This window comes from Castor canadensis, chromosome 8 (assembly GCF_047511655.1).
Source record: "Castor canadensis chromosome 8, mCasCan1.hap1v2, whole genome shotgun sequence".
Classification (NCBI taxonomy): Eukaryota; Metazoa; Chordata; class Mammalia; order Rodentia; family Castoridae; genus Castor; species Castor canadensis.
The window spans coordinates 115,979,336-115,996,538 of record NC_133393.1 but is presented as its reverse complement, the minus strand read 5'-3'; the positions used below and the strand labels follow the sequence as shown (position 1 = coordinate 115,996,538).

The window sequence follows — 17,203 nt, the reverse complement described above, 5'->3', positions numbered from 1 at the left end:
GGTCTCAGGATACAAGATCAAACTACAAGAAACCAATTGTATTTGTGTATACTGTAAATGAACACTGAAGGATGAAATGTAAGAACTCCAATTATAATCCAAAGATAAAGTATATAGGCATAAGTGTAATTAAAAAATTTTAAGATCTGTTTCTTGAAAACTAATTATCCATATTGATTATTATATTAATTATAAATATTTAAAGCTTGAGATCTAAGTTAACTGACTTACAAATAAGAAATGTTTTTATTCAAAAAAGACAAAATTGAGGTATACAAAGCAATATTTTGTTGGATATTCTACATTTGATATTTTTCATATGACCTTCCTAAAATAACAAACTCACAACTATGTATTTTGAAAGTATTCATTTTGTAAGATTGGCAATATGAATCAGTGTTTTCGTTATAAGGTAATGGATGCATGTTTGGATACACTGAGATTGTTTTAAAGATATGCCACTGTAGATACCTGATAGATGTCCTAAATTTGTTTTGTTCTGGTTTTGTGGAATTTAATAAACAATATTTGTTTTTAGGAAACTCATTGTCTGCAATATTAGAGGGAGAAGCACGGTTAACTTTCCTGAACAGAGGTGAAGATTATGTAATGACCATGCCATATGCTCACTGTAAAGGTAAATATCTTCCTTCCTTATGTCAGCGCATTCTTAATCCTTCTTTGTAAGTGAATGCATGTGGCTGTAATTTGTTGTTTTGAGATGGATGAAATCAGACATATTTTGTTTGAAAGCATCCTTAAGATTTACTGTTTGCTGAATATTTCAGTGATGAATTAATTCACACATAATGGACTTTTTGTCAGAGATACTTTAGTTGGAAGAGACTGAATGGAATTACTTTATTATTTCAGAATGCTTTTAAGTGATCTTGTATTACCACACTTTTTAAAAATTTGATTTGGCATTTTTCAATGTATCAAGTCATTTAAAAATGTTTTTCATACTCACACAGCTAAGATGTGGCAAAGTCAAGATATGAACACAGGCAGTCTATCTTGGGAATCTGAACTTTTCACTACTTTGCATCAGTTTGAACACTCAGTATAGCTGTTGCCTATATCCTCCTTTCCAATACATTTGTTAGAAGTAAGGTTGTTTTTTTGTTTTTGTTTTTTGTTTTTTGGTTTTTTGGTATTTATCCTCTGTTATAGGAACTGACTCATGAAAACATAGGTATTTTTTAAATGGCCTCATTTCACAGATGAGAAACCTGAGAGAGTTAAGAATCTTTTCAGAGGTCAACTCAGCTACTTCAAAAGTGACCAAATTGTGGCTTCAGTCTGGATAATTATAAGAATAAATATTTTTAAATGTTATGTCATTTATTCCATGTAGATACCCATGTCATACCCAAATAACAATTCAGAAAAAAATTTTCACAATGTTTCTCTTCAGTGGATAAAAGAGATTATAACCCACTGTGATGAGTATTTTTGTAAGATTTTCCATGTGTGTTTTCTAATAGTTTCCCATATCACTAGTATTACAAATTGTTTCATAAAATAAAGAGTCCTATGGCCAAATAAATATGAGAAATGTTGCATTGTCTATTCCCCTCTCAGAAATTAACATTGTGCATTTTCATATTAAAGGCTATTAAAAGCTTTTTTAATTATAACATTAATTATATACTGTTAATTCACTGGCATGAACTTACAGCCAATAGCACCATAACTCATGCCTGAATGAGGCTTTTAACACACATAATTTCTCTATAAGTTACATCATAACTTCCTTGTACTTAGGAACTCTGTATAGCACTTTAGCACAATATTTGGGTCCATTTTAAACAGCAAAATCATCAACAAAAAGCACAAAAATGCAAAACACATGGCACTAAATATCCTGTAGAGGGAACACTTTTTTCTATAGTATGGGAATAAAGTAAGGCAGCGTTGCCCAGTTCTACCTCAGCAGGGAACATGTGCACCCTGCATCTCAAACTTCTTTGCCACACCACCCCTGAATACTCCCCACTTTGCATGTCTGTGAATGACTACAAAAGCACTGTGGGTATTGATTTGGAGATTACCAATATGCTATATCTTAGAGTATAGGCAAAGTTACAAATATGAAATCTCCATGTAATGTGAGAACATACTTTATGTCTACATGTAGATTTTTATTGAGAGGTAAAGAATGCCCTTAAACTGTAAGTTTCTGTTAGAAGGAGATTAGATTTTAAAATACTGCTTATTACAGGCCAGTGTTTTTATCTTCAATCTTTTGTCAAAATTTTTTTTCTTTAGGTATTCTTTATGGTACAATGACACTGGAGCTTGGTGGAACAGTCAATATAACATGTCAAAAAACTGGATACAGTGCAATACTTGAATTTAAACTAAAGGTTAGTAGAGAGTGATAGTACATACCACCTGATTAAAGGAGAGCTGGGTTATAAATACTGAACAAAGAACCCAGTTTAATCACTATTTAAGGACTAAATATAAAACACAATTCATGTCAGGTCAAAAAGAAGTGCATCTGAGGGATGAGAGCAAGGCTGAGTAAAAATCTTAAGGTAGCCTAAGATGATGGCCTTGTAAGATACAAATTAACACAAAGCCATCATTTTTGTCTTTAATTTTAATTAATGACACGGTTGGTATTGTATAGGAGATGAGATTTAAGATATGTCAGGCCAGGCATCATGACACATGCCTGTAAATCCCAGCTACTCAAGAGGAGGAGATCAGTAGGATTATAGTTCGAGTTCATTCTGAGCAAAAAGTTATCTCAACAAATAAGCCAGGCATACTTGTACATACCTGTCATCCCAGCTGCATAGGAAACATAAGTGGGAGGATCTTGATCTGAGGCCAGTCCCAGGCAAAAATATGAGACTCTACCTTTAAAAAAAAAACTAAAGAAAGGACTGAGGTCATGGCTCAAGAGGTAGAGCACTTGCCCAGCAAGTGCATGGCCCAGAGTTCAAACCCCAGTCCCACGACTAAAAATATATCTATATGATTACTAAATAGAAATTTCTCACGCATCACTTTACAAAATACCTGAAGATATATATCAACTTGCATTCTATCTAGCTATGTATTGATTACTATTTTGGCATAAGAAATTATTCTAAATTGACAGGCTTTGTTTGCGCTGGTGCTCATGGGGTCTATGAGTGGGAAATTTGGATAGGGCGCATTGGAGTTGGCTTGTCTCTGTTACATAATGTCTGGGATAATTCAACAGTTGGGACTGGAATCATCTAAACATTTTTCACTTATGTGTCTGATGCCTGATAGATCAGAACTATTAATCTGAGCATTGATAAATGGAACCTTTCCATGTCACTTGGCAGTCCATGGTAGTTTAGTGTTGCCAACTGCAAATGTCCCTGTTAGCAAGGCAAAAGCTGCATTTGCCTGCCATGACTTAGTCTCAGAAGGCAAATTGCATCTCTTTAGCTATCTTCTAATTCAAGGGGAAGGATGTCGACCACACTTCTCAGGGGGAGAGTTGCCAGGTTCTATCGAAGAAGAGCATGTGGGCTAAGGAGAGACCTCTTTGGAAAATTATGCCTACCTCAAAGTGAAAGAGAAATTTGAAATTTTACAGTATCAGTTGGATAGTACGTTATGTTCAGATAAAAATATTTCTGTGAACTATAATGATATTTATTGCTAAATTGCTCCCATATTGATATCTAGCTGATTGGCAACCCTGCTGTAATAAAAAGGAGCTCTTAAGTATTATTTGACACAATGCCCTTTGTTTGATTTTTTTTCACCTTAGCAGTTTTTTGCTGGTGTGGTGATTCTGATTTTGAAAAATATGATGAATGTGGTCTTAAACAATTTATAACATCTTTTAAGTATTGGAGCATCACAATTTTGTCTCTAAGGAGAGACATCAGTAAGGTAAAACAACAACCTAAAATGTATTCCTTCTAATTTTATTTTTTGGAGGGACTTTTTGGTTATGTATTTTACTTTATTTTATTGTAAAGGAATGAACATTATTTCTTTCAATAGATTTTTTTTTTCTCCAGTTTCATGAGTTGTTGTTTAACATATTTACCACATTGGTAGAGCACAGTCTTGAAAATTAGGAGGGAACACAACACTGAGAAAGCATAGAATGTGATTTTTATCATTGTGATCTTTCTTAATGGTTTTGGGTTTCACAGAATCTGTTTTTACCTATACTTTTCACAGTCTCAATTTGAATTTATTTTTATTAAGAATTCATAACTAAAATTTGAGACAGGATTTCCCTATTTGGGCCGTCAGGAATACTATAACTGTATAATTACTTTTTTGTCGGCTTTTTCTCCTACATTGTATGTAAATATAAGTTAAAAGTGAAATGTTCAACATTTTCTCTTTTAAAAGCCATTTCTAGGGAGTAGTGATTGTGTTAATCAAATATCAGGGAAACTTAAATTGGGAAAAGAAGTCCTCGCTACATTGGAAGGTCATTGGGTAAGTATTTTTTTATACTGCCTTTAAATGTAACTCATGTTAACTCATTTGTACTTAATACAGCCTATGACATGGGTACATAGATACCCATTGTATTTGTTACTGTCCCCATTTTGTAGAGACGGGAACTAAAACACAGTGCGTTTAAATAATTTGCTTAAAGTAAGTGGTGGGCCAAGAATTGCAGCTATGGAACTCTATAACTGCAGAGCTGTGCTTTTATGCACAGCACTTTACTGTCTCTTACCTGGAAGAAAGAAGCATAGTTCCAGTTAAGAGTTATATTTCTTTTAGAGGAACATGGAAAGGATACAGTAGTATATGAGAGCAATGGCTTTAATTTACTTCTCTGCTGATCTAGATTCACATTGTGCAATTTTGTTAAGAGGAACTTAATCAAATAAACATGATCATGGTACTCTTCAGATGCACTTTCACGTGAACACTGAATAAATGCTATGTTCTGCACTATAATAAGCAAAAACTATGAAACTAGATTTAGGGACTTAGAAGTGTGGCAAGTATGTTCTGCAAAATTTTTCAGTTGACTTCTATCTGAATGTCATTTGGAAAAAGAGAAAGCAGATTTTTTAAAAGATAAAATTTCCAGCCACACACTAGTGGTTCACGCCTATAATCCTAACTACTGGGGAGGCTGAGATCAGGAGGATTGTGATTTGAGGCCAGTCCAGGCAAATAGTTACCAAGACCCCATCTCCAAAATAACGGGAGCAAAATGGACTGGGGTTGTGGCTCAAGTGATAGAGTCCTGCTTTGCAAGCTCAAAGCCCTGAGTTTAAACCCTAGTTCCACCAAAAAAACAAAACTGAGATTGTGCTCAAATTTTAATGCTGAGAAAAACCCTTTCAGGTTTTTCTAGATATAGATATTGAGTCCATGAATAGTCAAAAACATCTCATTGTAACTGCAGCAAACACTATTTTTCATTAATGTTTTTACAAAAATGAAAAGAATTTGGGACTTTGGGAAAAAATACTAGTTATATTTATTTTAAAATATATTCAAGTAAGATTCAGTAACAGAACATTTTATCTGTACTATGTAATCCCCTTCTAAATAAAATAGTTCTCTAAATTAGTGTTTAATTTCTTTAAATATAGGATAGTGAAGTTTTTATTAATGACAAAAAGACTGATAATTCAGAGGTTTTCTGGAATCCAACACCTGACATTAAACAATGGAGATTAATAAGACACACTGTAAAATTTGAAGAGCAGGACGATTTTGAATCAGAGAAGTAAGTATAGTATTTTTCAGCTAATTGCATGAAGATGATTATCTTTTAACCCTTTAATAGTGTATCACTCCTCTCTATCATATTTTACTCTGGCTAAACCAAATTGATTTAGTATGTGACAAATCAATTGTTTCTCTGTAGCTCAGGACTAAAGCTTTTTTTTTTTTTTCCACTTCTTTTCTCATATGCTCCAGTAGCTTAATTTTTTGTTTCCATAAAACTATAGAACCAGTTAGTGATTCTTAACCTGCCTGACAGCTGTTTTCTAACCTAGGTTAGGCATAGAGAACTCTCAGTGAAGGAAATAGTACAGAATCTACTTTTTTTCCATTCTCTGAAACATGAGAATAGTCATTAGATGCACTGGCTTCCAAAGGACATGTATTAGTTCAGCAACAAATTAATGCCTTCATTTCTGTTCTTAATGTATAAAATTCTTGCTGGATCACTTATACTTCTGGTAATTTTTTTTTTTTTTGGCAGTACTGGGGTTTGAACTCAGGGCTTCACACTTGCTAGGCAGGTGTTCTACCACTTAAGCCACTCTGCCAACAGTTACTTACAATTCTGAATAAAAAAAATGTTTGTACTTTGTATCTCTTTTTGTTAGAAGAGTACCTCTATGTAAAAGAAACATTTCTAGGCACTCTGTACTCATTAATCCTTGCTACTTGTTCCTACATGTTTGTCATTCTCTTTCATGGTATTCAAGACCACATGTGCTTTTCCTTCTACATTCAAAAGTTAGGTTGTCAAAAATGGAAAATATGTATGCATCAATTCTAAAAATTCCATTTCTGCCATAACACCATGATGTTCTCTCCCCAAAGCTGTTTTTCTAAGACATTCAACAATTTTGGAGGTGTGGATACAATTCAACATATTTAAAAGATGAAGAAATGAGACTTAGAATAGGAAACTTTTGCCAGCCAATAAGTGGCAGATCTGAAATTCAACCCAAGTCTGGCTGATTACAAAGCCGTTTTTGTTCTTTCAGTTTTAACATGTTGCCTTCTTAGACAGATGAGACATAGATGTTATACTTTCATTGAGCTAATGAAAAAACTAAACTTTAATAGAGAAAATTGTTTCCCTCAAAGTCTTTTGTTAAATTAGTGGTTCTAAACACTGTCAACACATTAAAATAATCTAGGAAACATTTAAAAATATTAATATTTGACTTCACTCCTAGAGATTCTGATTTTGAAAATTCTCTGATAATTTAAATATCCATGGTTGAGGAACACTTTTGCACTGAGGCCCATAGATCTTAAACAGTATGTGTAAGAATTGTCTGGGGAGTCCGCTAAAAAGAAAATCTGGATTCTTTTGAACTTCACTATATTCCTTTCACCTTCATTCAGCAGCATTCACTACCATATGTTTAAAAACCCATGTTATAAATTTCTCTTGCCAAAAAGAAATTAGTCTTCATTTATGAACAGGTTTCACTACTCTTGACTCTTTCCTAAGCATATGAGCATAAGCTTTATCAAAGCCAGAGATCCACATGAGCGTTATTTTCTCTCAATAGGATTCCAATCTGTTCTATAGAAATTTGGGTTTTTGTTGTTGTTGTTTTTAAATACTATTTTTGCACATGCATTAGACTCTGGCAGCGAGTAACACGAGCTATAAATGCCAAAGACCAAACAGAAGCAACTCAAGAGAAGTATGTTTTGGAAGAAGCCCAAAGGCAAGCTGCCAGAGATCGGAAAACAAAAAGTGAAGAGTGGGCTTGCAAGTTATTTGAGCTCGATCTACTCACAGGAGAATGGCATTACAAGTTTGCAGAGTAAGTAATTAAAAAGAGTTTATTTCAAATAATATATTAGCTTTTATTTCTAGAATATTTATTGCTAGTCACCATTTATATTAGTGTGAAATTTTAGATGCTTGATGTTCCATTTATTATAAACTCAATTCTATGATAGTAGAGTTAAGAATCAGAAGATTAGATATGGGCAAATCTTAATATTAGAACTATGTTTATAATTCTTAATGAAAATCTAATCATAGGATAGAAACTTTCTAAGTTCTTTCTTTGACCATTAAACATATGTTATCATTTTGTTTTTCATTTATTTAGTACCCGACCATGGGATCCACTTAATGATATGATACAGTTTGAAAAAGATGGGATTATCCAGACCAAAGTGAAACATCGTACTCCAATGGTACGTAATTTAAAAAAAATAGATCTGGTAGGCATATAAATTAGATCTGGTTGGCATATAAATTTGTTATCTATAGTAATCCACTTTTAAAATTTGGTTTCCAAATTTAAAATTCTAGGTAAGCAAAATGGTAGAGTATGCAGCTCCAAGCTTTTGTCACCCACAAAGAAACATTAAAAAACAAGCAATTGCTGTCAGAACAGAAGTTAGCAGAATTCTGGAAAATAGTCAGGAATTTGCAGCAACTAAGGGAATGCTGGATCAAGAAAAGAGTGACTTCAAAGCAGTAGGAAAGCTTTACAGCATTTTACTTGTCCTTTCCCTTCTTCCTCCCCAGTACAGCTGCAATCATATAGAATCTCTGCATTCCCAATGTAAATCCCTGATTCTGTGTATCTGTTCTAACCTGTCAGGGTATTTACTACCTAATGGACTCATGGGGCACTTATCTCTGAGAATATCAATAAACAGAAATTATAAAACAGAACGAAAAAAATTCTAGAGCTGAAAAGTATAGTAGCAAATGCAAAAAATCACTAGAGGAATTCAGCAACAGATTTGAGCAGGCACAAGACAGAATCAGCAAAATTAGTAAAATAATTGAAATTATCCAATCTGAGAAGCAGAAAGAAAAACAAGGAAAAGTGAACAGAGCCTACAGAAACTGTTGGGATACCATCAGTTGGGTCATCGTATGCATTATGGAGTCCACAAAGAGAAGAGAGAGAGAGAAATGGGTGAAGAATATTTGAGGAAAGAAGGTCCCTAAGTTCCCAAATTTAATGAAAGATACGAATCTTTAAATCCAAGAAGTTTAACAATCTCTGGGAAGATATACTCACAGAAACACACTGTTTAAAGTCAAAAAGAGAACCTCAAAAACAGTAAGAAGCAACTCATCAAATATAATTAACAGATAAGATGATCTTTTAAATTTTTTTTAAAATCCCACAGTCCACAAGAAGGCTACTAGTTCTAATGAGCAAATTCAGCAAAGTTGCAGGACTTAAGATCACACAAATACTAGTGTGAAAAATCACCAAAGGAAATTAATGAAGCAACTGAATTTACATTAACATCTAAAAGAATAAGATACCTAAGATACCTGGGAATAAGGTGAGTCAAGGATGTGACCTACTTTACAGTGAAAACAGTATAAAACATTGCTAAAGAAAATGAAGAAGGCCTAAATAAATGGAAAGATATCCCATTTTCTTAAGTAGGAACTGTTAATATTCAGTCCTACCCAAAGCACACTATAGATTTCAGCACAAACCATATCAGTGTTCCAACAGTTTCCAGTTTTTGCAAAAATGGAAAAGCTGATTCTCAAATTTATATGGAACTGCAAGATGCCCTAAAAGCCAAACAATCTTTAAAAAAAGAACAAAGTTGATGACTCACACTCTCCAATTTCAGAATTTACGACAAAGCTACAGTAATCAAAATGATGGTATTAGGACAGGAATGGCATACGTGCCAATGGGATAAAATTGAGTTTATTAGTAAACCCATAAAGTTGATTTTTATCAGTGATGCCAAGTCCACATAATGGGGAAGAATAGTTTCTTAAACAAATGGTGGTTGGGATAGCCAGATTTTTACATGCAGCAACACAAGGTTGGACTACCTACTTAACACTTTAAAAAAAGCTCAAAATGGATCTAAAATGAGAACTAAAACCATAAAACTCTTAAAAGAAAATAAGGGTAGATCTTCATGACCTTGTATTTGACAATGGATTCTTAGATAATCACACTAAAAGCACAACTAACAATAACAACAAGAAAAAATAGTTATATTTCATTGAAATTAAACACTTTTGGCATCAAAGAGCATTATGAAGAAAATACAGAATGAGAGAAAATATTACTAATCATTTATCTAATAAAAATATCCAAAGTATGTGAATGAGTCCTAACTTAACAAAAAGCCCAAAAGACAGGCCAAAGGACTTGATCAGACATTTCTCCAAAGAAGATATACAAATGACCAGAAAACACATGAAAGATGTTTAACATTATGACTTATGAGGAAAATGCAAATCAGAACCTCAATTAGGGGTTGGAGGTGTGACTCAAGTGGTAAAGTGTTTGCCTAGCCAGAACAAGGCCCTGAACGAAGCCCAGTAGAACCCAAAAAAAAAAAAAAAGACACATACACAATTAGGTACTTCACACTTACCTATGAAGTTAATAATTTTAAAAGTGGAAAATAACAAGTGCTGGTAAGGATCTGGAAAAATTAGAATCCTTGCACATAGCTGTTGAGAGTGTACAATGTTGCAGCCACTGTGGAAAAGTTTAAAAATTCCTCAAAGGCTATAAACAGAATTACCATATGAGCCAGCAATTCTAAACCAAAAGAATTGAAGACAGGGACTAAAAATACTACTAAAGACCCACCTCCCACATGAACTGTAAATATAAACACACAGGCCTGAGAAAGCGGGTGCAGTGTCACCTTTCCCAGTGCTTGGAAAGGGGAAAGCTTGTAGCAGAGGCTCATGCACAGGAGAAATCTGAGCAAATAAACCTGCAGGGCCAGGTGAGTGCTAAGCTTACCCCTGACATCTGCATAAATAACACCTCCAGCAAGGGCAGGCTGACAGCAGCAGGCAGGCAAGACACAGTTGCAGATACCATTCTCAGAACTGTCTCCAGACTCTTTTTTTTTTTCTACCTTTGATGAGAGAACAACCGAATTACACCTGCAAGCTGAAAAAGTTACTGAAACTATATTGCTTTGAACTTGGGACACTTGGTGGGGTTTTGTGTGTGTGTGTGTGTGTGTGTGTGTGTGTGTGTAGTTTTGTTCTACTTTATGTGTCCCCTTTGATGAGACGACTACAGAACAACATCTGACACACCGTCTACAGGACTGGAGACTGAGATGGACACCCACATTATTAAGACTGAAACTTCATTGCATTTGAACTTGGAGGTTTTTTGTTTTTTGGGGTTTTTTTAATTTTTTATTTTTTCATTTTATTTTAATAAATTTTTATAAATAGATTTTTCTTTCATTTACTTTTTTCATCTTTTTTTGATTTTCTTTTTTACAAATTGATTACTTATTTTATTACTTTACACAAATTTATATTTATATACATCCATATATTTCATAAATCTGTGGATTATGTTAAGAATCTAAGGAAGCACAGAGAAAAATCAACATACACAAGATTGTAAAAAAGGGAAATATCTTAGCTACTAACTTGAATTCACAAATATTTGGTTTAGTACATTAATCTAATGTCACTTGATAGATTTATGTCAGAGGAACTTCATGAATCTGCCTTAAGAAAAAAATAGAAAGATAAAAGCACTTACAGCATTTTCCCTTTGAAAGACAATTCACTGATGTGTGTTCTTTCTAAATAATATAGAAGCAATTATTATTCAGTCCTGCTAAATTATATAACTCAAATCATTCCTTTCGTAATATTTTGAAGTTGAAAGGAAGTTTAAGAATATGGTATTCAACATCTTTCTTTTTTTGATCTCTTGCATTATACAAATTTTTTTTTCTTTTATTATTCATATGTGCATACAAGGCTTGGTTCATTTCTCCCCCCTGCCCCCACCCCCTCCCTTACCACCCACTCCACCCCCTCCCTCTCCCCCCCCAATACCCAGCAGAAACTATTTTGCCCTTATTTCTAATTTTGTTGTAGAGAGAGTATAAGCAATAATAGGAAGGAACAAGGGTTTTTGCTGGTTGAGATAAGGATAGCTATACAGGGCATTGACTCACATTGATTTCCTGTGCGTGGGTGTTACCTTCTAGGTAATTCTTTTTGATCTAACCTTTTCTCTAGTACCTGATCCCCTTTTCCTATTGGCCTCAGTTGCTTTAAGGTATCTGCTTTAGTTTCTCTGCGTTAAGAGCAACAAATGCTAATTTGTTAGGTGTCTTACCTATCCTCACCCCTCCCTTCTGTGCTAAAGCTTTTATCTCTGTCTCTCTAATGTCTGTTCAGCTTACTGTCGATTAGTACACTAAAGCTCCCTGTTTATACCTTTGAAGCCTTGTCTGATACCAAATTCCATTTTCTCGCTCCAGTCTGTGTATTTGTTTTTCCCATTTCCTTAACTTCTTGCTTTCCATCTCAGCTCACCCTTCCATTCTAAATATTACCATTGTTATTATTACAAGCTAGAAAATACTTAATTGCACACAGTACAGGGACAGTAACAACACCAAGGACAATGACGGGAAGACAGAAAAAACAGGGAAACCAGTTTCCCCACAGCAAAAACTTAGTACAGGAACCAGAGGGGATGAAGAGAACAGAAACTCAGATCTAGACTCCAACAAAATGAAGATAAACTATGCCAAAGGACCCAATGAAGACCACAAGAATAATTTAAAAGAAGACATACTACAAGTACTCAATGAGAATTTTATAGAGATGATACTGGATAGGGTCAACCAAAATGTACAGGAGACACTCAAGAAATTCCAAGACAACAAAAATAGAGAATTTGAAAAAGCAAAAGAAGAAATAAAGGAAACCATAGAAGCACTGTATAAACACCAAAGTGAAAGAACACGATGAATAAATGGATAAATGAACTCAGGACAAAAATAGACAACATTAAAGAGGAAAACAGTCAGGATATGGAAAACCTCAGAAAAAAGAACGAAACAGAACTGCAAAACAAAACGGAAGGCCAATCTAGCAGAATAGAACAAACAGAAGACAGAATCTCAGAACTTGAAGAAGAAATGGTAATTAAAGGAAAAACCGAAGAACTATTAATTAAACAACTCAAGACCTGTGAAAAGAAGATGCAAGAACTCACTGACTCCATCAAAAGACCAAACTTGAGAATCATGGGCATCGAAGAAGGAGAAGAGGTGCCAAGTGAAGGGAATGCGTAATATATTTAAAAAAATAATAACGGAAAATTTCCCAAATCTAAAGAAAGATATTCCCATACAGATGCAAGAGGCCTCCAGGACACCAAACAGACCAGATCAAAATAGAACTACCCCACGACATATCATCATTAAAACAACAAGTTCAGAAACTAAGGAAAGAATATTGAAGGCTGTAAGAGAGAAAAAAACAAGTAGCATACAAAGGTAAACCCATCAAAATCACAGCAGACTTCTCAACAGAACCATTAAAAGCAAGAAGAGTGTGGGGTGAGATCTTCCAGGCCCTGAATGAAAAGAACTTCAACCCCAGGATACTCTACCCAGCAAAACTATCATTCAAAATAGATGGAGCAATAAATGTCTTCCATGATAAGCAGAAACTAAAACAATATGTGACCACAAAGCCACCACTACAAAGGATTCTTCAAGGGATTCTGCACACAGAAAGTGAAACCCAACTTAACCATGAAAAGACAGGCAGCACCAAACCACAGGAAAAGAAAAAGCAAGACAGTAGAGAGTAACCTCAACTTAGGTACACACAATCAAACCTTCAAACAACTAAGACAACTAAATGACAGGAATCACCACATACCTATCAGTACTAACGCTTAATGTTAACGGACTTAATTCACCCATCAAAAGGCACCGCTTGACGAAATGGATTGAAAGGGAAGATCCAACAATTTGATGCTTACAGGAGGCCTATCTCACCGACAGAAATAAGCATAGGCTAAGAATGAAAGGCTGGAAGAAGATTTACCAAGCCTATGGCCCCAAAAACAGGCAGGAGTAGCAATACTTATCTCTGACAAAGTAGATTTCAAACCTACATTGATCAAACGAGATAAAGAAGGACATTCCATACTAATAAAAGGGGAAATAGACCAAAAGGAAATAATAATTATCAACCTGTATGCACCCAATGTCAATGCACCCAATTTCATCAAACATACCCTGAAAAACTTAAAAGCATATATAAACGCCAACACAGTGGTTGTGGGAGACTTTAACACCATATTATCATCAATAGATAGGTCATCCAAACAAAAAATCAATAAAGAAATCCAAGATCTAAAATATGCAATAGATCAAATTGACCTAGTTGATGTCTACAGAACATTTCATCCAACTTCTACACAATATACATTCTTCTCAGCAGCCCATGGAACCTTCTCCAAAATAGATCATATCCTAGGGCACAAAGCAAGTCTCAGCAAATATAAGAAAATAGAAATTATACCATGCATACTATCTGATCACAATGCAGTAAAAGTAGAACTCAACAACAAAAGTAAAGACAAAAACATGCAAACAGCTGGAAACTAAATAACTCATTACTTAATGAAGAATGGATCATCGATGAAATAAAAGAGGAAATTAAAAAGTTCCTGGAAGTCAATGAAAATGAAAACACAACCTACCGGAACCTATGGGACACAGCAAAGGCAGTCCTGAGAGAAAAGTTTATAGCCATGAGTGCATATATTAAAAAGACTGAAAGATCCCAAATCAATGACCTAATGTTACATCTCAAACTCCTAGAAAAACAAGAACAAGCAAATCCCAAAACAAATAGAAGGAGAGAAATAATAAAAATAAGAGCTGAAATCAACGAAATAGAAACCAAAAAAAAACATACAAAGAATTAATGGAACAAAAAGTTGGTTCTTTGAAAAAATAAACAAGATCGATAGACCCCTGTCAAACCTGACTAAAATGAGGAGAGAAAAAACCCAAATTAATAGAACCAGGAATGCAAAAGGGGAGATAACAACAAACACCATGGAAGTCCAGGAAATCATCAGAGACTACTTCGAGAACCTATATTCAAATAAATTAGAAAATCTTAAAGAAATGGACAGATTTCTAGATACAAATGATCATCCAAAACTGAACCAAGAGGATATTAATAAACTGAATAGATCTATAACACAAAATGAAATTGAAGCAGCAATCAAGAGTCTCCCCAAAAAGAAAAGTCCAGGACCTGATGGATTCTCTGCTGAATTCTATCAGACCTTTAAAGAAGAACTGATACCAACCCTCCTTAAACTGTTCCACGAAATAGAAAGGGAAGGAAAACTGCCTAACACATTTTATGAAGCCACTATTACACTTATCCCAAAACCAGGCAAAGACACCTCCAAAAAGGAGAACTATGGACCAATCTCTTTAATGAACATTGACGCAAAAATCCTCCACAAAATAATGGCAAACCGAATTCAACAACACATCAAAAAGATTATTCACCACGACCAAGTAGGCTTCATCCCGGGGATGCAGGGGTGGTTCAACATATGAAAATCAAGAAATGTAATAAACCACATTAACAGAAGCAAAGACAAAAACCACTTGATCATCTCAATAGATGCAGAAAACGCCTTTGATAAGATCCAACACCATTTCATGATAAAAGCTCTAAGAAAACTAGGAATAGAAAGAAAGTACCTCAACATTATAAAAGCTATATATGACAAACCTACAGCCAGCATTATACTTAACAGAGAAAAACTGAAACCATTCCCTGTAAAATCAGGAACCAGACAAGGATGCCCACTATCTCCACTCCTATTCAACATAGTACTGGAATTCCTAGCCAGAGCAATTAAGCAAGAAGAAGGAATAAAAGGAATACAAATAGGTAAAGAAACTGTCAAAATATCCCTATTTGCAGATGACATGATCCTATACCTTAAAGACCCAAAAAGCTCTACTCAGAAGGTTCTAGACATCTTCAATAGCTACAGCAAGGTAGCAGGATATAAAATCAACATAGAAAAATCATTAGCATTTCTATACACTAACAATGAGCAAATTGAAAAAGAAAGTATGAATACAATTCCATTTACAATAGCATCAAAAAAATCAAATACCTAGGTGTAAACCTAACAAAAGATGTGAAAGACCTCTACAAGGAAAACTATACACTTGTGAAGAAAGAGATTGAGGAAGACTATAGAAAGTGGAGAGATCTCCCATGCTCATGGATTGGTAGAATCAACATAGTAAAAATGTTGATACTCCCTAAAGTAATCTACATGTTTAATGCAATTCCCATCAAAATTCCAATGACATTCATTAAAGAGATCGAAAAATCTACCGTGAAATTTATAAGGAAACATAGGAAGCCACGAATAGCCAAGGCAGTACTCAAAAGAACAATGCAGGAGGTATCATAATACCTGACTGCAAACTATATTACAAAGCAATAACAATAAAAACAGCATGGTACTTGCACAAAAACAGACATGAAGACCAGTGGAACAGAATAGAGGACCCAGATATGAAGCCACAAAACTATAACCAACTTGTCTTTGACAAAGGAGCTAAAAATATACGATGGAGAAATAGCAGCCTCTTCAACAAAAACTGGTTAGCAGTCTGCAAAAAACTGAAACTAGATCCATGTATATCACCCTATACCAAGATTAACTCAAAATGGATCAAGGATCTTAATATCAGACCACAAACTCTAAAGTTGATACAGGAAAGAGTAGGAAATACTCTGGAATTAGTATTTATAGGTAAGAACTTTCTCAACGAAACCCCAGCAGCACAGCAACTAAGAGATAGCATAGATAAAAGGGACCTGATAAAACTAAAAAGCTCTGTTCATCAAAAGAAATGGTCTCTAAACTGAAGAGAACACCCACAGAGTGGGAGAAAATATTTGCCAGCCATACATCAGACAAAGGACTGATAACCAGAATATATAGGGAACTTAAAAAACTAAATTCTCCCAAAACTAATGAGCCAATAAAGAAATGGGCAAGTGAACTAAACAGAACTTTCTCAAAAGAAGAAATTCAAATGGCCAAAAAACACATGAAAAAATGCTCACCATCTCTTGCAATAAAGGAAATGCAAATTAAAACCACACTAAGATTCCACATCACCCCTGTTAGAATAGCCATCATTAGCAACACCTCCAACAACAGGTGTTGGCGAGGATTCGGGGGAAAAGGAACCCTTATACACTGCTGGTGGGAATGCAAACTAGAACAACCACTCTGGAAAAAAATTTGGAGGCTACTTAAAAAGCTAGACATTGAGCTACCATTTGATCCAGCAATACCACTCTTGGGGATATACCCAAAAGACTGTGACACAGGTTACTCCAGAGGCACCTGCACATCCATGTTTATTGCGGCACTATTCACAATAGGCAATTTATGGAAACAGCCAAGATGCCCCACCACTGACAAATGGATTAAGAAAATGTGTATCTATACACAATGGAATTTTATGCAGCCATGAAGAAGAACAAAATGTTATCATTCACTGGTAAATGGGTGGAATTGGAGAACATCATTCTGAGTGAGGTGAGCCTGGCCCAAAAGACCAAAAATCATATGTTCTCCCTCATATGTGGACATTAGATCAAGGGCAAACACAACAAGGGGGTTGGACTTTGAGCACATGATAA

General features: G+C 34.7%; 1 protein-coding gene across 14 annotated transcripts in view; it reads left to right on the top strand.

Moving 5' to 3' along the window:
* Nucleotides 1-17,203, top strand: part of Osbpl8 (oxysterol binding protein like 8) — a 243,010-nt gene that overhangs the window by 220,906 nt on the left and 4,901 nt on the right. For all 14 annotated transcript variants that reach the window (XM_074083963.1, XM_074083967.1, XM_074083964.1 and 11 more), the window contains 6 exons: nucleotides 539-637; nucleotides 2,272-2,369; nucleotides 4,363-4,452; nucleotides 5,574-5,710; nucleotides 7,320-7,505; nucleotides 7,800-7,887. In XM_074083963.1, the coding sequence (XP_073940064.1) occupies nucleotides 539-637; nucleotides 2,272-2,369; nucleotides 4,363-4,452; nucleotides 5,574-5,710; nucleotides 7,320-7,505; nucleotides 7,800-7,887 (698 nt within the window). The remainder of the gene's footprint in view (nucleotides 1-538; nucleotides 638-2,271; nucleotides 2,370-4,362; nucleotides 4,453-5,573; nucleotides 5,711-7,319; nucleotides 7,506-7,799; nucleotides 7,888-17,203) is intronic.